Source organism: Protopterus annectens, chromosome 6.part0, assembly GCF_019279795.1.
Source record: "Protopterus annectens isolate FY-2018-M chromosome 6.part0, PAN1.0, whole genome shotgun sequence".
Lineage (NCBI taxonomy): Eukaryota > Metazoa > Chordata > Ceratodontiformes > Protopteridae > Protopterus > Protopterus annectens.
In genome coordinates this window covers 316,315,051-316,338,728 of record NC_056737.1, presented here as the reverse complement: position 1 = coordinate 316,338,728, position 23,678 = coordinate 316,315,051, and the positions used below count along the sequence as shown (strand labels likewise).

Here is a 23,678-nt window from a genome sequence, read left to right as displayed (position 1 = left end):
AGAAAGTTTACCTCGGTGATCACTTCAGTGGTTCTGCTGGACAGAGGCACAGGGAACTAATCTAAGGGGGCGGCGAAAGCCAACACATTCTGGCTAGGCTTATAAATGCCTTCTGGCAGATAGCCTAGTACCAACCTATGAACAGTATTTTAAAAGGAGGGGAGGCACCAACATCCTTGGAAAAAAAGCTGTGGTGGCTGTAGTACCCAAAGATGGTAAAGACCAGGTTTCATACAGGCCCATTTCAATTTTAAACCATGATTATGAAGTCTTTGTGTATGATGACTAAAAGAATGACAAAGGTGATGCCAAATTTTATATGGATCATTGTGGTGGTGTGAAGGGGAGGCAAACATTTGACAACATTAATGGAAGAGTGATGAGCCACAGATAAATATGAGAAAATACTGCTGCTGTTGATAGCTGTTGATGCAGAGAAAGCATTCAACAGAGTAAGCTGGGATTTGGAGTATGGCAATGGAAGCATTTGCATTTCCTGATACAATAATAAGTTAATTAGAAGGGATATTTGAGGGATTAGAGGTAAAAATCAAAGTGGGAGGGTTGCTGTTTGATAAGTTGCATCTGAACAGAGTAACCAAGCAGGGGTGTCGTTTCCCCTTTTTAATTTGTGTTATATTTAGAACAATTTGGCAAAGAAAATAAAGGTCTCAGAAATGCAGAGATGTATTTGGTATGATGATCAAGAAAAGTTGGCTTTATTTGTAGATGATGATATATTGTACTTGACACAACCAGAAAAGGTCATCTCAGTGTTGTTTTTTTCAGGATATATAATTAATGAAGATAAACCAAAGGGGATAGCTTAAACTATGCACACATGTATTGGGTTAGCAATACCCATCTTTATGGGGACATGATAAAATGAATGAATTAGGAGTATTGATTAAAAAGGATTTGGTTATAACATCTAAGGATATGTGGGAAGAGTTAAGTAAACAAAGGATAATACAAAAATTGAGAAAATTGAAGATCTTACTTATGGATAGCAAGATAACAAGTAGTAAAAATGTTTTTAATCGCTTTAGTTTTATACACAGGTTAGGAGTATTTTGATAAACCAGAGGAGAAATTGTGGATAGTAATTAATAAAAAACTTGAAGGATTTTATCTGAGAGAAGATTAGGGCAAAAGTTAAGTTGAATAAGTTTATCCAACAGAACAAGGAAGTTTAGCATTACCTGATTTGAAGGGATATTTTAGTGCTACACAGTTAAGATTCTTACACATATCACAAGCAGAAGGCTAGAATTTGAAGTGGAAAGGGATAATGATGATGAAGTGGGGGGAGGGGGTAATTCAAGAAATAAGCAGAATAGGATTTTGGACATATATCCTTAAGGAGATTAACAACAGTCATACAAAACTTATTCATAAAGTAACAGTATACTAAGAACTAAGCCAAAACAAGAATAAAAAAACAGAATCTGCCAAGAGGGTTGATTGCAGTTTGGGGTACAGAGACTAGACAAGAGAGGACTGGAATTTACTGGAGGAAGCTGGCCGGGGAGCTAAGGTGTTTGGAACAAGTAAGTAGAGAAGGTAATAGAATAGGAAGAGACCAAGAAGGCATTTGTGTTGGAGGCTAGAGATTGCCTTCAGTATCAGGGATTGTGATATCAGAGTATAGACAAATAGAAAGGGAAGACCTGTACTTCAGATTTTAATTTAATCTAGAACAGGAACTACTGTTAAAAAAGGTAGTTAATATGGTGTATAAACTGCACAATAACTGTAGGAATCAGAGGAGGTCAGAAAAGATTGGGAAACTAGATTAAATAAGCAATTAACAAAGAAACAATGGGTGGACATATGTATGGCTCCCAAATATGCAACAAAATCTAGATGATTTAGGATTTTTGCCTGGAAGAGTTTGCATAGATACTTTTATACCCTAAACAGACTCCACAAAGAATTTGTCCTCAGTTACATGTCAAATGTTGGTGTAATGGGGCAGGTGGAGGGACCTGTGAGCATATGTTCTCAATGTAATGGGTTGGCATTCTTTAAAAATTCCCCACTGAGTACCCTGTCAGGAATACTTGGCAAGCAAATGAGTGTAACTAAGGAAATTAGTTTTTGAGCTGAAATACAGGATCTGAACTACCTAGACGTAGTACGGCCTTGTTAAGATGAATTCTAGTGGCTGCTAAAAAAGCAGTTACAAGAAAATCAGTCTAGACCAACTATACTTGTTAGTGAATATTGTAACAGAGATAAAAGAACAGGAAGTGGGGATCCTTAGAAAAGGGTAGGAGTAAATTACATAGAAAAATGGAAATTGTGGAAACAGTACAGGAAGAATTTCTGAGGAGGAAGGAACTTTTAATATAAGATAGGAAATTAGCAGTTTTTGAAATGTTGCTTTGGTTATATGATACAGAGTAATATATGTGATGTGTAATCATAGGATCATAGGCGGTTACTAGGCTATTGGCCCTGAGGCCCTTATAAGCCTAGCCAAGAGTTTAGCCCATGTTTAGACAAATCAGTACCCAATGTCCTTGTCCAGCAGGGACATGGGTGGAATCCCAGGGGTATATTTTCTGTTTCCCATCCAGTTACCCAGGTTGCGTTTAAAAAGGGGTAAAGAGGAGCTCTGCTTGATGTGGAGAGGGAGTCTATTCCATAGATGAGGGCATCTCTGGGAAACAAATCTGTCCCGCCAAGAAGTCTTGTTGATGTTACAGACCAGGTTAAGGCCACGTATGCATTTTACTCAAGTGGAGCTTGACTTGCGGATATGCAGTAGTCCCATCAAGGTGAGGTCCAAGATCGCCTTGTATGCCAGACAGAGGTCACCTCTGAGGAGTCTGTATGAAACTGAGTAGAGGGATAGGCTTTTTAGCCTGTGTATGGTAGATGTTTGAGGCCGTGGATTCTCCTGGTGAGGAATCTCTTTGGTCTCTCCACCTGCTACATGTTCTTTGCGAGGTACATGGCAAAAGGTGCATTCTTCTCAGTAATGGACCTTATAAAGGGAAGAATACAGGGATGTTATGACCTCCTTATCCGGTGGTGAGATACCCTTACTTTTGAGGTGGGCCATGTAGAAGGCTTTCTGTACGACAAAAGTAACATGGTGGTCAAATGTCAGGTTGCTATCAATTTGGGTGCCCAAATCCCTAATGACTGATTGAGTGCTTAGGACGTTATTAATGTGATAATTTGTGGGGATGTCACTCTCCCCAAAGGGGATGATGATGCATTTTTTGGTATTCAGCTTGAGGCCATGTTTCTGGCACCAGTCATTTGTTTGACTGAGACCCTCTTAGAGGATGTACACATCACTTAGGGGAATTGATGACAGCACCCAGCTTGCAGTCATCTGCAAACTTGGTCAGCCATAGCCCACTTGTTGCACCTCAGAAAAGTATATCCCAAATAACAGAGGCCCCAAGACCAAACCTTGGGGTATGCAGCTTGTCTACTGCTTCAGGTGGCTTCCCCAATTTTGACTATGTGAGTTCTATCAGTGAGCCAGTTTGCTACCCATCTGGTAACATGGATTGATGCCTGGTTGAGAGAGTTTATCTAATGTGCCCAAGTGAGAAATAGTGTCAAAGGCTTTGGCCAGGTCACGGTAGGTGGTGTCCACCGTCTTCCCCTCGTCCATGGCTTTGGTAACTGTCTCAAAGAAGTCAACCAAATTTAGCAGGCATGACCTCCACTTGACGAAGCCAAACTGTGTGGGATCAAATGTTTGGTGGTTCCCAGTGTCCTTGTTAATGAGGTCCATGATCCATTCCATGGCCTTGCAGATCAGGCTGATGGGTCTGTTATTTTTCTGGATCAGTGGATGCTCCACCTTTGTGTAAAGGGATGAGGCCATCCTCTACTCAGCTGGGATGAAGCCAGTACTCCAGCTTTGGATGAATAGGGTGCCTAATGGTGCTGCAAGTTCCTGCCTGAGTTCACTTAAGATGCAGCCTGGGATGTTATTGGGGCCCATGGAGGCTGTATTCTTTTGCCTTTGAGAGAGAAGTGATGACCTGTTCCCTAGACATAAAGGGAAGGGGGCAGGTACTGGGGATTTTTATTTATTTATTTTATTTAACATTTGTTGACCGGGAATGTCCGACTAGGTTCCACAGAGCCTGTTTTCAGCGGAGGCCCGGGGAGAAATGCTCCAGATGCATGTCTTTGGAATGTGGGAGGAAACCGGAGTACCCGGAGGAAACCCACGCGAACACAGGGAGAACATGCAAACTCCACACAGAAGGCACCCCAGCCGAGAATCGAACCGGAGAACCTCTTGCTGTGAGGCGACAACGTTAACCTCTGCACCACTGTGCCGCCCACAGGGATATCCTGATTTACTGATGGGGAGACGGAGGGGTAAAGTTTTCGCTGAATGTGCCAGCCAGCAAGTTTGCTATACCTTCGGCATTTTTATATGTGTTGGCCTTGACCACCTGTTCTGAACAGATCTGGGTGCTTCCTTTGAGGTTGTGGACATATGTGAAGAAGGCCTGGGACCTCTCCTGTTTGGTATCTACTTCTCTGAAGTACAGGCTAACACAGAAGGCCTCTGGCTAATGAAGATCGCAGATGACTGCAAACTAGGAGCCATAGTGAAGTCCCCAAATGATGTGGATATCCTACAGAAGGGCCTTACTGAGATAGATGCCTGGTGTCAGAGCAATGGCCTCAAGCTCAATGCCAAAAAGTGCAGTGTCATCCCCTTTGGTAAAATCTCTGTACCCATGCACTAACACATAGGCAGCAATCTACTTAACACCGAATGCATGATAAGAAAGTCTCTCCTTTGATAGTCACATCACCGCCATAGTCAAGGAACTCCTTCTACTTGGCACACCTCATCTTAAAAGGGTTCCCATCCAGGAAAAAAAGAGGTCCTCGTTCCCCTCTACTCGTCACTCATTAGACCCATTATAGAGTACAATGCCCCTTTTGGAATGTACCTCACAAGACATCTGTAGCAGCTGGAAAGGCCACAGAAGTACCTCGCAAAGAGGATTACTGGCCTCAAACAAATACCCTACACTGACCACCTCAAAAAACTCCAGCTTTACTCCGTAGCATATCACCTACTCCGAGGTGATCTCTGCCTAACAAGTAAAGCTATGTCAAACCAAGAGCTGTTGGACATGCTACACCTAAGGAAATCCCAATCCCTCCGAGCTACACGCTCTAGGGACTTAAACCTTGTCACCACAATAAACAAGACACGCTGGAGGGATAGATTCCTGTCCCAGATACTTCCTATACTCTGAAACAAGCTACCCATCTATGTCAAGCAAAGTTTTTCGTTAGCACTCTTCAAGAAAAATCTTGATGAGTGGATGGGAAATAGGAAATACACCCTGGGGATCTCTTCTGTCTCTCTGCTGGACAGTGGCACAGGAAAATAACTTTCTTGGGTGAGGTAAGCTATGGAACCTTGCTGGCTAGGCTTATGTAGGCCCTTGGGCTGATAGCCTAGTACCTACCTATGATTGTCTCTAGTAGATGTGGCCAATTTGGACTTTAAGTTTGCTTTGGAGGATTTCACTAGTGCTCTTATTTGCATGTTCTTTCTAAGGAGACATTCCTCCCAATTGGGCACCTGCTCCTTCTTGGTCTTGGACAGCAGTTTTTTCCTTTTGTTATAGAGTTTATTTATTGCAAAGGTCCACCAGACAGGTTTACTCTCCCTGATTCCATGCATCTAATATAAATGGTCGTATAGTACTTTGATATAGTTTTGGATATTGGTGCCAGTTCCTACGGAGGGGGAGGTGGCTCTGAAGCTATTTATACCATCCCTCAAGAGGCTGTAATCAGCTTTGGAGAAGTTTTTATGTCTGATCCTAGCTAGAGGGGGGTTGGGGAGATGGCGACTTTGAAAGTGACCACTTTGTGGTCAGCTCTTAGCATGGCGGATGATACTATAGGGATGCTGCACTGGTTACTCATCTTGGTTAATACCAAGTCCAAGATATTATCACCCCTTGTGGGGGTATCGACTAGCTGTTCCAAAAGCATTTGCATTGACAAAATCAAGGAATCTCTGGGCATTTGTGTTCTGGCGTGAGTAGTTCTTCCTGTTTGGGGAGTTAAACTCACCCACAATCAGGGTAAAGGGTTGAATCTTGATAGATTCAAACAGGTCCAAATAGGCAGATTAGGCATTGTCAGATTTGGGGCCGGTAACTAACTAAGATTTGAATAGGGGTCTTGTCAATGGTTAACTGCACCTGGAGTGTCTCCTGTGCTTCATACTGTTTGACCAACCTGGAGGTGTGTATGTCTTTAATGTATATTGAAACTCCACCTCCTTTGGCTTTACTGCTCACAGTTTGGGGTTTGAATGTATGATAGGGTAAGTAACCAGGTAAGGCTGGGGTACTCGGCAGCTTTGAGCCAGGTTTCTGTGACTGCACAGATGTCAGCATTTTTCCAGCTTCAGGAATGCTTGCAATGAGTGCAATTTCATGTTTAGACTCCTAGCGTTTAGCATTATGACCTTTAATTTGTGTTCTGATGACATTTTTATGTTGGTAGTTTTAACCTCATCACTTTTCTTAAAAAAGGCACTATAGGGGAGGCAAGAGCCTTTGCCAGAAGCCTGAAGCCCAGGTGACAGGTGCAGGACATCTCCAGCAGAGCAGTGCGGTTTGTCGATCATATCTTCCCAGGCTGTCAGGTACTGGATCCCCCTGGAATGACTCCAGAAACTAAGCCAATTGTTAGTCAATCATTTTCTGTTTGCATTGGGGCATCATTCTGGGTGACAGCAGAATGCTGCTTAAGGCTATGGACATACCTGCCTGGGACACACAATCAGCAAGCTCAATCATGTCTTTCTTCATATAGTTCAGGGAGGTATATCTGAAGTCATTCACGTCAACATGGACTATGACAGAGTCATAACAGTACTTGTTGAGAGATTTAAGTGCATGTGTGATATTTGGCACCTGACAGACAACTAGCCGTGACTTTCTCCTTATCCAGTCTGTTGAGAGGCACATCTGTGTGTCTCACAATGGAGTCTTATGACTAATATGTCACAGGTGTGTGGACTATGCGTGGAATGTGGTCTGGAGGGCTGTGGAGATCGCTTATGTTTTTGCCTCGGAGGTCTCCTTTCTTTGGTTATGTTTATGTGGAGGACCTCCGCATATGTAGGTGTGTGTTGTGTATGTGTGGGTGGTGTTTGAGGTGTAGTGATTGGCATCTATATTACATAATCAAACTTTTAAAAGTTTGAATGTCATATGGTCGACACCATATGATCGAACTTTCAAAAGTTCAAAAATGTAATAAAAAAATTAACCAAAGAAAAAACCTACCTGAATGGTTTAAACTGGGGGACAAAACCTCGATGCACCCCCCACGTGACACCCCCCACTCTTTAAATATACCAACTCCGAGATTGCATTACAGTGCAGAAAAGGGAAATCATCCCATTCCGCACTGTACAGAGATCTCCATTGAAACTTTCAAACTTTTAAAAATTCGATGATATGGTGTCGACCATATGACGTTCGAACTTTTAATAGTTCGACAACGTGATATAGACAATTGTGATTGTGTTGACATCCTTTTATGTGCCAGATATACTGGCTTGAGGGGGAAAGAGCTTGGACTCTAGTTCCTAATGTAATCGCATCTCTCACAGATTGTGTTCCTAGGTGGTAGTAGTAGATGGTTGTCCATGTACATGAGGCAGTTGCTACACTGTCTCAGGATGCCCATATCAACCAGACTGACAGGAGAAACTGTAGGAAATTGTCTATCCATATTTGTCAGAATCTGAGGTTGAAAGTCCAGTGAGATCTAAGGGGTGGGCCTAAAGCCCAAGTGCTCAAACCAAAACAAAGAGCTTAGAATGACACTTAAGAAATAACACTTAACAATTTAGGCTGCAAACAAGCAGTAATAAATGCAACAGAAAAGATGCAGTTGAACACTTTAGAGAACAGGCGGCAAGTAGCAGGAAAAAGCAAAGCAAAATGAAGTAACAGAGTAGTAGGAAGAAACACAAATTAGAAAAATATAAGCAGCTACATAAAGTGTCTTTTATAAGGTAAAAAGGGAGAGAAAAGAACAAGATAATTCAAGGTTAAGGGACTAAGGGGTTTTGCCTTCCCAAATGATCTCACTATTAAGTAGAATGAGCTAAACAGATGGGACTGGGTGGAGTGTCCCAGATCAAATTTACAGTAGGGGCAGGCAACTACAAAAGCCATCAACTTTAAGAACAGAACAGGAATAAGGTGGGAGGGTGGGGGGAAACCAGTTTCAGCACAGATCAGAAAACAATGCCAGCAAATATGTAAATAATTAATTCAAGCAAAAATTAAGACAATGTAGATCTCTGAACAGTTAAAAAAAGTGCCAAAAATATATTTATCAGCTCGATATTTCCAGATTGTTTGAGAAACACTTTCAGTCAGAACACAAGGAGACTCTAGCAATGCTTTGCAGGAATTTACAAACGGAATATTTTTATACCAGCAATCCTTGAGGCAATCAGATAACACAAAAGCTGTTAGACCAGTTTTACCAACTTTAAGAATATGATTACTTGTATATAAATGCAAGTTTGTCAGTGTCAAACCTGATAATTCATTGAATATGTTACCCCCCCACACACACACACACACACATATATATATATATATATATATATATATATATATATATATATACACATATATATATATATATATATATATATATATATATATATATATATATGTGTGTGTGTATATATATATATATATATATATATATATATATATATATGTGTGTATATATATATATATATATATATATATATATATATATATATATGGGTCTACTGAATATGATCGAAATTTAATTTGACTGAAATTCATTTGACTGAGACCGTATAATTGAAAGTTCATAACACTGAAAACTCACTTGACTGAAACTCATAACACTGACACCATACAATGCTAAAGTATATGGTAAGTAAGTAGTATATAAGGTAAGTAAAAGCTATATGCCCTTTTCCCCACTGTAGTGCGATCCTGGAGTAAGTATATAGTAGGGGGGTGTGGGGGCACAGCCCCTCCCCCCATAGTTTGGGTATATATTCTGTTCTGAAAAGAGTAATTTATTGGACTTTAACTATCCATGTCTGTGTTTCAAAATATTTAAAATAGGTGGGGGGCTACACCCCCACCCCCCCAACTATATCTACTAACTCCAGGATCACACTACAGTGGGGAAAAGGGCATATAGCTTTTACTTACCTTATACACACTGCCACTACTATGTTGAACTTTAGCATTGTATGATGTCAGTGTTATGAGTTTCAGTCAGGTGAGTTTTCAGTGTTTTGAACTTTCGATTATATGGTCTCAGTCAAATGAATTTCAGTCAAATGAAATTTCAATCATATGAAGTAGACCCATATATATATATATATATATATATATATATATATATGTGTGTGTGTGTGTGTGTGTGTGTATGTATGTGTGTATATATATATATATATATATATATATATATATATATATATATATATATATATATATATATATATGTGTGTGTGTGTGTGTGTGTGTATGTATGTGTGTGTGTGTGTATATATATATATATATATATATATATATATATATATATATATATATATAAGCAATACTACCACCATTTCATAGAATGATACTATAGAAAGTTATTTAAAGTGTGAGAATGCAGAGTCGCAGTCCTGCATTGATTATACTGCTCACAAGTACACTGCCGCAGTCTCATCTGCCCCCCCCAACACGGTGCCATCAGCAAACTCTCTTCACTGGGTGAACCCTCAGAGCCTGAACCCTTCATTAATATGCAGTGCAGATTTACTCTGCACAACTCTCATGTCAAAGGATTCTGAAAGTATGTGACAGGAGATGTGGGGGCAGGCCCTGTGCACCACCGTCACACAGATATTAAATAGTGATGCACATTATTTTCTGCTTAGCCTGAGAGAAACTTGATAAGGATTTACCAGCCTGGTGTATCAGCAATGTTTTCCAGTATATTTCTGTTTATTCTTTTGTGTCATTGACTAGTTTAGCTTTGCTGGACATTGTCTATTTTCAAATAGGACTCTGGAAGAGAAAATTACTTACTTTTATAACCAAGAATTTAACAGGAAGAGCAAAAGTAATGTACACAACATATTCAAAAATAGGTTCCGTGATCTGAAGTTTTATAAAGAGAAACAAAAAAATTTCAGTAAAGACTCTGTATTATGTGAATATAACAGGACAGGTGTACACAGATGTATGTTGATTTAAGTAAATACTGCTTAGAGAGGAGGTATCCAACAATGTTTATGGAACGTTTGATGTACTATGATTTATAGAGTATAAAAAGGAATGGAAAGAGTGAAGCAAATATGTAAGAAATCCGGAGAAGTGAGTGAAAGATGAAAATCTGTACAAAGTGGAAAAGAGAAAACAGTCTGAGAAGAAAACGGGGTAGTACAAATATTGAGGGAAAGGGATTGATGAGTGAGATAACTGCTGTAATATAAGAAAACAAAGAATTATAAAGAATTGTTTGTTTAGGAGATCTCATAATTTTGGCAGGTAAGACTCTTTAATTAAGCAGCTGCTCAGTTTTAGCAAATCAATGTGTTATTATTTGTACCGTCTTATGAAGGCAGTTGAATTTTGTCAATTTAAACTTTGTAAGAGTAATTAAAATAAGTGTTTTCATCTGAGCCGTTGAAGCTTCTCCAGTATGGGGACCCACTAGCTATCTTTTTTTGTTGCCCCCTGGTTGGGAAGATCGCACCCCATCCATTGCTGTTATCCCAACAACATGCAGGCATAAGTCAACAACACAAGCAGTGTTACAGGAGTAATGTTCTATGCTTTACAGAACACTACTTATGAATCACCACATTGTTCATGTTGCTGTCATAAAAGTCACATCTTGTGCACCTAGTCTTCCGAACGAACATAATACACAACTGCAAACTGTCCACTTCTTTGTGCAGTTCAGAAACATATTTTCTTGTCGAGTGTCATCCATGTTGCTGAATCATACTGCTGTCATAAATTTAGATTTACCTGTAATGCCCCTGTAAACCTACTGTAACCCAGACCTTGTTTTCTGCCATATCGCCACAAATGCTGGTCCTTCTTAGAGAGCTTTTTTGGGTGTTACATTTTTTTTTTTTTTGCAAGTCCCGTTTTAAATATTTTTCTCTTAAACTCCTTTTTCTACATCATCTACCTCCCTTACCTATTAAACAGGGACAGATGGCCCATCAAGCATCCAGACAGTCCCCCTTGAGGACTTCACCCTCTCTTTGGATACTTTTCCAACTCATCCCACAGAGGAGGTTCTCCAAAAGAAAATGTGTAAGAGGAAACGCACTCTCCTTAAGAGTCTTTCACCAAAGACCTCGACTTTGTTGAAGGGGAGAGGTCCCACAGTTCTCCACTGGATGACGTCCCCTTCAGAGACATTTAGAAATTTTTAAGCAGAAAAGTGGTTGGTTCCCGATACTCCATCCCAAGAGGAGTCAGTGTTTCTGGAAGCTTTTGGATCCAGCCCATCTACGTCTTTAGTGACACCACCAGCAGATGTGCTTATGGATCTAGTCTCTCACCAGGTGTGAAAGGAACTGAATACTGTAGAACCCATCCCCCATTATTCTGATAAATCTCTTGCCCCCCCCCCCCCCCCCAGTACAGGCCACACTAAAGGTGAGTTCCTGTTGATGCTATGGTTGTAGCAGCAGCCGCAAAGAAGGAGCTGGCAGAGCAGAACTCCTCTGTCCATCCCTGTAACAGTGTGTCTAGAGCATTGTACAGATTTGGGAAGTGGGTTTTTGCCTCAGCAACCTTTGCCTTACGTTCTCTGAATTACTTGTCACATTTCACAAGACTACAATGAATTTTGACTAAGGAACTTTCCAAATCCCTCGCTGAGTCTGTCTTTGGAGGACTACAAGAATTCTTCACAACTGGCCACTGTCTTGTTTATCTGTAATGCATCCTTGAGGCTGAATATCCATGCTGCGGAAGGTACCTGACTGGTGGTGGTTTCAGGCATAGCCGTTAGGAGACATGCTTGGATGCGCTTGTGAGACTTTGTGGAGCCTTTCAAGTCTTTTTTCATCAAAGGATGGAGCATCTTTGTTTGGCCCTACTGTTAAGGAAATGCTTTCCCGGAGTGAACATGATGGTAGGACCCTGTCTCCTGTAGGGGATACACTTTTCTGCTCCTCAAGATCCTTTCCAAGAATCAGAGGAAGCAAGAAGATGTGGTTCTGTAAATCCCACCATCCTTTCCAGGATTCATGAGGGGTTGCCTCCCCCAGAGGCAGAGGGAGGAGTTCAAATGGAAGACACCATCCTTGCAGCAGAGGAGGGCCGCAGAACCAGGGTTTCCAAGATTCCTATTCGGATAAACCCTTTTACCGTTCCTGAAAGATTGCCCAACTGCCCACCTCTGGAGGCAGTTGGGGGGGGGAGGGTTTGTCCTTGCACCCAGGTGCCTTGGGGATAAATAACGAGAGATTCCTGGTTGCTAAAAGTCATATACAGAGATGGTTTCATACAATTTTCAGAGTCCGCCATCTGAAGTAAAAGGGCTTCCTGACATCCCACCCTGTCGAAGGAAAGCAGCAGCTCAAGAAATACAAAAGCTGCAAGACAAAAGTCATGCAGGAGGTCACACCAGACCATAAAGAATTCAGAACATACTCGACATTCTTTTAGTGCCAGAGAAAACTGGGGACTTGAGACCAATTCTGGATCTAAGCAGACTGAATCAATTTATGAATTAGGCAATGTTCTGAATGGTCATGGTTCAGTCCATTCTGCCATTTCTATGCAAGGACAATTGGATGTGCTCCATTGATCTTCAGGATGTGTATTATCACATCAAGATGATCAGACAAATCCCATAGATTTCTGCGCTTTCAGCTGGGGGCCAGTGATTATCAGTTCAGAGCCCTGCCCTTTTGTCTCACCACAGTCCCCTGGGTTTTTACCAAATGTATGTCAGTGGTGGCAGCTCACTTGAGACTTCTAGGATTCCAAGTGTTTCCATACCTTGATGACTGCCTCCTCAGTGGTCAAACCAACCATCGTTTAGAGAAATCCAGGGACTCCTTGCTGCAGTTATGTCCGTCTCTAGGCATTTCAGTCAACATCTGCAAATCTCATCTCCGACTTGTTCAGAGCCTGGAGTTCATAGGGGCTCATTTGAACATGGTTAGTCAGATAGCCACTGTTCCACCACATCAAATAAGCACCATGAGATGCTAAGTAGAGCAAATTCTCACACACACACCCTTCTCCCCAGCTAGACTTCATTCTCAGGCTTAGGCTCAATGGTAGCTGTCGTAACCTTAGTTCCTATGGCCCATTTCTATATGCACATTCTTCAATAGACCCTAGCTGTTCAGTGGTCAATTCTTTGCCATCCCTTGTCCTTTCCAGTCAAACTCACTCGTATGTGCAAATACCATCTACATTGGTAGATTCAGTCGACAGAAGTTTACCAAGGCTGGGCTCTTTGTACTTCTGCCTCACAGTAGCCACAGTTACCACAGAGACGCAGTCCAAGGCATGTGGTCTCCAGAAGAGACCAATTCACACATCGTTAGTGTACTAGAGATGAGAGCGGTCCTCCAAGTATTGCAGGCCTTCCAGAATGCCTTTCCTGTTGGGATGATTGCAATATGAACCAACAACATCTGTGGTTTGGAGCATCATCAAACAGGGGGGACCTGGGCTTATCCCCTTTGTCAAGAGGCAATGAGAGTGTGACAGTGGGTGATGTTCTCCAGCCGCTTTCTTATGGTAAGGCACATACTGGGGATATCTAACATGCTAATGGACAAACTCAGCAGGTCTATTCTGATGCCTCACAAGTGATTTCTCAGTCAGTAGCGGAGAGAAATTTCTGTTGGAATAGGTCAACTTTGCAGCAACATCTTTGCATCTCCCCAACAAGTGCAGCAAGCTTTATCCTAATCTTCCCTCTGAGGGAGTCACCGAGAGATGCTGTAGTCCATGTTTGGTCCTCTGGTAGTCTCTGTGCTTATCCCCCGATACCTGTAGTTCCTAAATTCATACAGAAGGCACGTTGGTTGAAGAGCACAGTTATCCTAATTGCCCCTTTTGGCCTCAAGTGTGGCTCCCTTTCCTTTGGTCTCATCTTTGCTATCTACCATTGATACTGGATCCCAGTCCAGACCTTCTCCCTCATCCCACAGGGATGGATCATCCAAACATTACAGGCTTTAAGTTGACTGTGTTGTTTATCCAATTCCACTGATAGACAGACCAGGCTTTCATCCCTAGTCTGACAGATACTTATATCTTCCCACAAGGCCTCTACTAGGAAGATCTACAAAAGTAAATGGAAACCTTCTCTATTTGAGCTCTACAGATAGAATTGGACCTCTTCACTGCTCCTACCTCTGCTGTCCTAGAGTTCTTAGCATCTGTTTTTCAGGAAGGAGCTAGTTTCTCTACTATTAAAGTGCAATTGGCAGTCATTTCTAATTTTCATTCAGGCAAAAATACTTCATTAGCTTCAAAATTGTGCAAGGTGTTTCTCAAAGGTACTTTCTTGCTTAGGCCCTCACCCCTCCCTGGGATTTACCAGTTGTGCTGCAAGGGTTAACTCAGAAACCCTTTGAGCCATCAGCTAAATCTGACTTGACATTTTTTTTTTATCTCAAATTGTCTTTGTAGGGGCCATTACATTTGTGAGATCAAATTCTGAACTCCAGGCTCTCGCTTTCAAATCTCCTTATCTCATTAGTCTGCCTGTTTTCTTTCCCAGCTTTGCTAACACATGACAATATGTGCTCTATCTTTTGGATATACATAGGTAACTACATTTTTATCTCCATAGAACAAAAGAATTCGGAGCAATTGTTTCTCTTCCTCAAACAAATTGGGCTCACCTGTTTTTACAATTACCCTAGCCAAATGGCTTACTCATTGCATTTCCTTTGTTTGCAGTCAGCAGGGCCCGGCTCTACCCAGGCCTCCTAAAGCACACTCCTCCAGGTCCATGGCAACATCTTTCGCCTCATCTTCTAATCTAGAACTTCTGTTGACAAAGTTTGTGCAGCAGCTACCTGGTTTGATGCTCATACTTTTATTGCTCTTTACAAATTGGATTTGACTTCCAGAAGCAGGGCTGCCTTTGATTCTGAAGTATTCCAGAGCATCCTCCCATGAGGCCCACCCAAGGTACATGTAGCTGGGGACTCTGTCTCAATAGCTGAAGAATTAATGAAAAGGACACCATCAGATATTAAAATTATGTACTCACCATAACTATGCATCTGTGTTGTCCATTTTCATTCTTCAACTCCCCACCCTCCATCCTTTTTCTGTTATCTCCTGGCATGATCTTATAGTTATTGCAGAATGTCTGTTCCAGGTTTGAGCCTCACTTCTGATACTACTAGTTAAGACCTAGGGATAGTTTTTCCTGTAGCCTACAAGGCAGCAAACTCAATCTGAGGTATAGCAAGTTGTCCGGGGCATTATGGGTAAAGGTAAGAGCTCCAGGGTAGGATCTGAGAGTCTAGTAAATGCAGTCAAATGAGATCTGAGGGCGGATCTAATACCCAGTAGTTGAAGAAGAATGGAAATGGACAGCACAGATAGTTATGGTAAGTACATAATTTTAATTTTGCACTGATACAGTACACTGCTTTACATTATGCTTATGAATATGGGGATGCTTGGACATACCAGCTGTGCACTCTGGTCTTTGTCCTGCAGTGATACTTGAGTACTTGTTATTGTTGGGGCCTAAACTGAACTTCTGATACTTTTTTAAATTTATACCAACATTGTTTACCCTTTCTTTTTGTTTAACACTTTTCATTTCCTTCCTCGAGCTATATGAGAACTGAATAATGTTAAATAATTACATTGAGTGATTTTTGACCAGCATAGGCAATACTCATTTTGTACTATAAAGTATATGTTTACATTGTCTTGCACCTTGTTTTATTCTTTTCATGTGCAATATACCCAAATGTAATAAGTTAGTTGTTTTTATTGTATTGTATGCTTTTATTTATTCATGTTCATTGTATTAAGTGCACCTTAGGATTGCTACAGATTTTGTTGTACTTGTGCAGTGACAATAAATGAATGTTATCTTATCTAGATTTGTCAGCCGAAGTGAAGCTTGGGAATCCATTCCTAGTTCTGCGACAGTCTCCTTCACAGTTACTGTCCCATCTCCTCTTTGAGAGACAAGTCCCTCCAGATAAGTAAGAAAAATGTTGTCATTAACTGGATTGCATTGCAGAGGCCTACAAATTTTATATAAGTGAAACTTTTTTTATACTATGAAGGGGAAATTCTGTAACAGAAAACTAAGTGATGTTTTTTTCTTGTCAGTTTTCTTAGCTTCTTTTGAATACAGCTATTAATGTTGATGAGTGTGCTTGGGTCATACTTCACCATTTATTCTGTGGTAATTCTTTTAAAACATTTTACTTGGTCTTTGAAGTAATTCTACAGCAAAGACATACGTGTGTACACAGAGACACACACTCATTCTGTGTTGGCTGCATTCATGATGTTAGGTAATGTAGTTTAAATGATGAAGCTAGGCATATGCCTATGCAGACTCTGCCAACCATGTGTGTTACTCTTTTTGTAGAGTGTGCCTATGCCAGCATGTAATGTCATCTTAGAGTAACAATCCCCTTTCCTATTAAAAAGAATGGTGTTGATCAGTAATGATTATGTGCTTGTTTACGCGCAAATTAACTAAGCAGGTTACTGCCTTTTTACTGCATGTGCATCAGACAGTTTATGCATTTGACATATGTTACTTAAACAAGATGAGTTCATATGTACCTCATAGATGGTGCTGTGATATAGCAAGGCACCTCATAGATGGTACTGTGATATAGCAAGTATTTCTTTAAAATGAGTTTTCTAATGCACAAGGGTACCAAGGATAAGATGCTAGCAGGTAACAGAACACAGCATTGTTAACAGCTGCCAAGTCATTGTTGGAACAGTGGTGGTACTGCACTTAAGTAACAGTATTGTCAGATGCTCATAGAGTTTATCTTAGGAATGGGACTAAGTAGTTTACAGGATCTGTTAATTTATGAAACCCGCTGTAGGTCTGTTAAGAGTGCGGCAGAGATATATTTATGTAGACACTGAAACCTCCATCTCCAAAGGAATGTAAGATGATTTTATTTTTCTGTCCAGACATTTCTGTGAAATGTGTCTTTCTGGTCAGGAAGTGTTTTACGAAGAGGTTTTATTGACTGCTTTATTGTGAGCTGTGGGGTCTTTAGGCAGTGCATAGTTGAGGGTATTTAGATGTTCCACAGTCTCCTGGCTAACCGAAGGTAGTGGGTGTTGTGCTGTAAGGTGTAGGGAAGGCAGGTGCGAAGAGGGCTTGTAAATGTTCCTCATAAGGTCACTGTTGCAGTAACATTCATAAAGCTCAGCCACAGGCTGATGTGTACCTGATCTGTCTGATCAGCTCACAAAAGCTCTCTGTACTTAGGTGCACAGGATGGTGTCCCTCTCATATGGAAGTGTGCTTCGGTATCCCGAATAATTGGGGTCTATATTATAAACTCAAAAGCTTAAAAGAGCAAACATTCTTTTATCGAGCTTTGAACATCAAAACCACTAAATTGCGAAGACACAGAACAGCGATTTTTTTTTCCCCAAGGAAAAAAATTGCTGCTCTGCAAACAAAAAAACAAATGCAAACACAAAATAAAGTGGGGGGCTGTCCCCCCACACACACACACACCCTACTTAAATATACCAACCCTGCAAGGCTGCATTCAGAATGTGGCTGACACAGAAGAATTGAGATGCCATGCTACAGACATCCTTGCAGTTATCTCCCTTATGGATGAAAACCTACCTTGAGAAAGAAACAAAAAAAAAGATATATATAAGATTTAAAGAAAGAGTCACAGAGACACTTATGAAGAGGATATTCTAGTGAGCTGGAATTGAGAAAAAGAAGTAAGGGAATGAAAGAATCAGATGGCAGATACCTACTAGAAAAGCTCACAAAAAGGAGCACTGTTGTAAGGTGGTTAAAAGGAAGAAGGCAGTCAAGAAAGACACTAGGAGAATAGTGTTAATCTAACTGTTCATGGATACTTGAGGGCACCTGAATTGTTGAGTTAGATTTCTATTTACATTCCATTGTACAGGCATTCGATTTTTCTATAAACTTTTGTCCAATCCCTTTGGAGGTGGACCTACAGGTAGTTGCTGTTGCGTCCTCTTGGACTGAGTACCAAGAAGAAGGTATGTTACATTCACCTTTTCTTAAAGTAGTAGACCATGAACTAGAGGCTTTGGTATACTTTCAGAGTGAAAAACTCGGACCTCTGCCCCTAACACCTTAAGAACATAACACAGATGGACAGGATCAACACAGGATGGTGGACCGTAGGGCTTTAAAAAGTATTTTCTCGACACCACAAACAGCACACTCCCTGAGCAAACCAGGATTCCCATAGAACCTCCTTCACAGGAGGTGGGTCCCCATTCTGCATTTATCTAGGATTTAAAATGCCTAATTGTGGAGCTTTTCCATCAATGGCAAGCAGCAGTTAATATCTTGTACCATCTTCGTTGGTGCAGATTATGAGGAAGAAGGACAGTATTGTAGATCACAGATTCTATTTCATCCTCTGAGGAAGAAGGCAGCAATTTAATCATTATATCGTAAATGGCCTTCCTACTTCAGTATTACTCAGATGAAGGGACTGCATCTTATCTGGTAACCAAGGTGATGTTTCATTTGGGGGCACCCTTACAATAACGAGGGAGGATTTGAATTGGGAAATGAAGATGTCTAATAAGCAAAGAGCGATATGCTTTGATATCCTAGACCTGCAGAATCCTAAGCCTATGGCAGTTCTGGTTTCTGAGTCTTTTGAGGATGTTTTCCTGATAGCTTCTGTACAGCCACATTCCGAACCCCTTTTCTCAAAAACCAGATGGGTTCAGTAGTGTGCAACAGCCTTATTAGTACCTTTATAAAAGTCAGGTACCAGATCCCCACTGTTATTTCTGTAGAGGTATATGAGGATGCTAAGCTGACAACCAGGCCTATATACATTGTTAAATGCTAGTGAAAACCTTGAGGGAGAAGAGAATTGCTAACATCTCTTTCTGGTTGATGTGCAGACTCTTCTTTGATGGGGACGAGGGTCTTTGAATGGAGAAGGCTCCCATGTGAGTGCCACATGTAAAATCCAAAGCATCTATGATCAACCTGGAGCATGGCATAGCAGGAAGAATGTTTTCCCTTCATTCCTGCACATCTGATCTGTCCCCATCACATTAACTCCCTCTGGTATCGGGGTCCAGCCCTACATACAATGTCCAAGAGTTCACTAGCAATAATGCCAGTGAAAACAGAGTCCTGGACATATTCAGAAAAAAATAAGGTTATACTTTAGTACCTGTGGTGTCTAGGATGATGAATTGTATGGGTGCACATTATTAAGTAGCAGTATATAATCCTGTCTCAAACTGGAGACTTTTCCACAGAAATTCAGCTCTCTCAATGTTGAGAAGCATATGGTTAGGTGTGATTATGATGGAGTGGGTGTGGTTTCTTCAGTGGCAGCTACTAGGGTAACCAGACCCCATGCCTGGCTTGGGATCCAGACATTACTTGAAGATATTGTGGAATATTTTGAAAGATGACCCTCCCCCCAAGACAAGGAGTCTTTGTTTGTGAAGACTTTGCAGAATGTATTCAAAAGACTGGAGGAAAAAAGCAAGGTCATGCAGATAAAGAAGCAGCTTTTTTACCCCTCAATTCCTCAGCATAGCAGAAATTACCCTTCCAAGACTTGCTATTTTGTCATTTTCCAGCTTGTGAATCAGCAGATGTATATGAAGAAATCAGTGGTGAAGGAGTTATGGTGCAACAAGACGAAGAACAAAACTAGGAAGTGTTCATTCACTCCTTGCAAGCAGTTATGACTGGGCTTTCTTGTTTCTCTCTCCTCCACCCTCTTCTCCTTATACCCTGCAATAGTCCTACCTCTCTAGCCTCTCCTTACAAAAACTCCACTGGTTAGAATTCCATAATCAGCTCCTTCTGCCTCAGCTGCTTCTGACTCATTGTATCCTCCATCAGCCTACAGCCTGTCCATCTCTAGCAAACCTTATGTCCCCAACCAGGAACTTCATAGCTCCATCCAGCACCTCCTTCAAATCACAAATCCAAATAAATCTATAGGAGAACTGTTATATAGCCACTCAGTTAGTTCCACTTGGAATCAACTTCCTCTCCATATCAGAATCATCCAAAGCCCTTGCAACTTCAAACTTACTATAAAGGAATATCTGTGTAACTCCTGTAACTGCACCTGTAAAGATCCTACTGGAACTCTGCCCACTCTACCTCATCCCCTCCCCTTCTTTCTACCACTATCTCTTGCAGTTATCTATTACTACTTGTATTCTAGATTTTCCTGCTCTCTGACCTTTCCATCCCACTATACTCCTATCATCACTTTATATTTCTACCTCCTGTCTCCCCCTTCTCTTACATTATATTAACATTCCTTCAATTTTCTTTTGCCTTCTGCCCTGACCCCTCTTTCTTGCACTTGTTATACCTCACTTCACTCACACTTAGGTTAGCAAATTTCCCATCTTAATTTGTATTATGAGGTTGAATCTGTGTTTGTATGGCACATAATCAACTTATATCTGTGTTTACATTTTCTTTTGCTTCTAACACTGTATAAAATGAATCTATTTTTGCTGTATGTATCTCCAAATGATTGTATGCTTAAATACTTAAATGATTGTATAAAAAAATTCATTGCTCTAATGGAGCTTTTCTCCTCAGGTCTCTGCTGAAAAAAGGGCATCTGCCCAGCCAGACCAAACCAGTTAACAAATGGCAAGTAAATATAAATAAATAAATCTGGGGATTTTGTTCAGTCCTCTAAAATATGGCCCGAGTCTGAATGTGACCAAGAAATTTCTGGGGATGAACATAAAAATTGCTGAGAGCAAGGTCTGCTTCCTCTAAAAAAGTAAATATCCCTGTACTAATGTCCTGCTTTTGCTTGTACACCAGCAGGAGGTGTGTGACAACCATGAACTACTTGAAGACCTTGGCCTGCATGGCTTCTGTCATCCTCGTGGTTTGGCAGGCCATCTTGCATGGGTAGAAAATGTATTGGCATCTGAGGGCCTTTTAATGTCTTCACCCAGAACTCTTGGACATTGTATGTAGGGCTGGACCCCGATACCAGAGGGAGTTAATGTGATGGGGACAGATCAGATGTACAGGAATGAAGGGAAACATTCTTCCTGCTATGCCATGCTCCATAGATGCTTTGGATTTTACATGTGGCACTCACATGGGAGCCTTCTCCATTCAAGGACCCTCGTCCCCATCAAAAAAGAGTCTGCACATCAACCAGAAGGAGATGTTAGCAATTCTCTTCTCCCTCAAGGTTTTCAAAAATCAGTCAAAACTGTTCAACAGGCAAATACCATAGTAATAGGCTACATTTTGTATCTACCGTGCACATGCAAACTGACACAGTAGGTGTGTGAGCTATGGTCTCTGTCTAGTGTGGAGCTTGAGGCAGTATACTTAACTTCACATTTGCAACAGTGACCTAACAAGAGAATTAGCAAAGGACCAAAAGTGGAGGGGAGAGTAGAAGGATATTCCTAACAAAAAAATGGGGTTTTACAGAAGTGGGAGTTTTTGGCTCTTTGGTAAACTTTCAAGTTTTTAACTGCACAAGACTCTCTTGAAGTGAGGCCTGAAAAGTGGATGTAGTTTTCTTTCAGGGTATAAGTACCTTCTTCCCTCAGCTCCCCTCATTTCTCAAGTGGTGGTGGTGAAAGGTACATGGGGAACAGTCCAACATGATTTCCATTCTTTTGGTCCAGACGGCATTTGCTCTTGGCGGTGGTACATTTAGTTAAGGAGTCTCCCTTTCTTTCTGCTGGGATAGGTTTTCACATCCTGGCAATTGGGTGCACTCAGATCTGATAGGCCTCAGACTTAGTCTGCAGGATCTGATGCCTGTTCCTGTCAGGCACTTTTCCTAGGACATACTGCTCATTCTGGATGAGGCCATACAGTCCAAGAACAGAAGTCATACCTGACAAAATGGAAATGATTTTCTATTGGTTCAAAAAGAACAAGGATCCATTGAAAATGAAGGTGTCTCGTGTTCCCTGTTTGTCAGATCTGTTTAGAGGAAGGCTTTTTTCCTTGTGTATATGGGCAGTTTTAGGTATTTCTGCCTGCCTTCCACTGTCCTCTTCCCTAACAGGGAGGCATTGACTAAGCAGCTCTTGATGGGACTGATTGATTATCTTTGACTGTCAAGAAGGGCTGCCACTCTTCTTGGGACTTTTATCTTAAAACAGCTGACCTTAGACCTCTTTGAACTGGCAGCCTGAATTCTGATCAGATTTCTGTCCTGGAAACCCCTATTCTTGGTGGCAGTTAATCTGAAGGAAGGATGTCAGAGTTGCATGCCCCAGTGACAAAGCAAAACATTCTTTGTGTTCCACATTGATGACTAGTCTCAAGACAAATCTCACCTTTTGTCTCAAGTGGGTTCTGAGATGTGCTTTAACCAGTCAATCCATCTGCTCTTTTTTCTTCTCAAAGGGAGATGATCTTGCATGTATAGGATATCCATTGACAGTTGCAGTACTACTTGGGTAGGGCAAAGTCCGTCAGGCAAACAGACCAGTTTTTTTAAAGGCTTTGTGCATGATAAGGAAGGAAAACTAGTCACTAAGAAGATACACTCTTTAAGTGGTCAGTGAACTGCATTTTGTTTTGCTATGACAGGAAAAGTAAGACTAAACAGGAATGCATGAGTACACCTTCTGCCAAGGTAGCCTCCACTTCAGCAGCCTTTTTAGGCAGATTTCAACACAGGCTATTTGCGATTATAAAATGTCTGTCCAGTCAAGGGATGGATTTGGGTTTGGAGCTGCAGATTTCCAAGGTATCCTTTAAGGAAACATACAAGGAGCCTTGTCATTGTCCTCTTCGTCCCTCCAGATCCCTATGCAGTTTGATTGGGATAAGATAATAACTACTTCTGCAAAAGTTCAGCTCCAGTTTGGTGTTTTCTCGACCCCCTCAATGGCAACAGAAAATACCCAGAACCCCTTCATTACTGCTCTGACCCCAGACCAAGTTTTGGTGCCAAGAGTATTGAATCAAGAGATATCTTACTTGGCATCAATCCTTTCTGTGTCATTGGAGGTGTCAGCCCTGTAGGCACAGGCTGCCACTAGGACCAAAAGGGATTAGTGTCATGGACCAAGTACCAACTCCTGTTCCACCATTTTCGGGGTATTGTCTGTCGATTCTTCAGTGACCACCCTGGTAGCCTTGGCACTAGAGTAGTCAGTGCTGATATTTTACAGTATTGTTACTAATGGTTATGGCTTCAGAAACTTCAGCAAAAATTTTGATGCAGAAGATATCAGCCTTGAGCTTGTTAAAGTACCAAATATCTTTCACATGAAACAATTCAGTTGAGAATAACAATCTGCTTTATTGTATAGAAAGACACATACATGGTAGACTAGGAAATCAAGATCCTGTCTGCTGGAGCTCCTAGAATACTATATTATACTTTTTTTCATTAAAAGCAGCATTATTGTAGCAAC

At 41.1% G+C, this 23,678-nt stretch overlaps 1 protein-coding gene across 2 annotated transcripts in view; it reads left to right on the top strand.

Moving 5' to 3' along the window:
* The window catches only part of ZFYVE26 (zinc finger FYVE-type containing 26), a 3,506,023-nt gene that overhangs the window by 1,698,429 nt on the left and 1,783,916 nt on the right, over positions 1–23,678 (top strand). For both annotated transcript variants that reach the window (XM_044074068.1, XM_044074069.1), the window contains one exon: positions 16,153–16,258. In XM_044074068.1, coding sequence (XP_043930003.1) covers positions 16,153–16,258 — 106 coding nt within the window. The remainder of the gene's footprint in view (positions 1–16,152; positions 16,259–23,678) is intronic.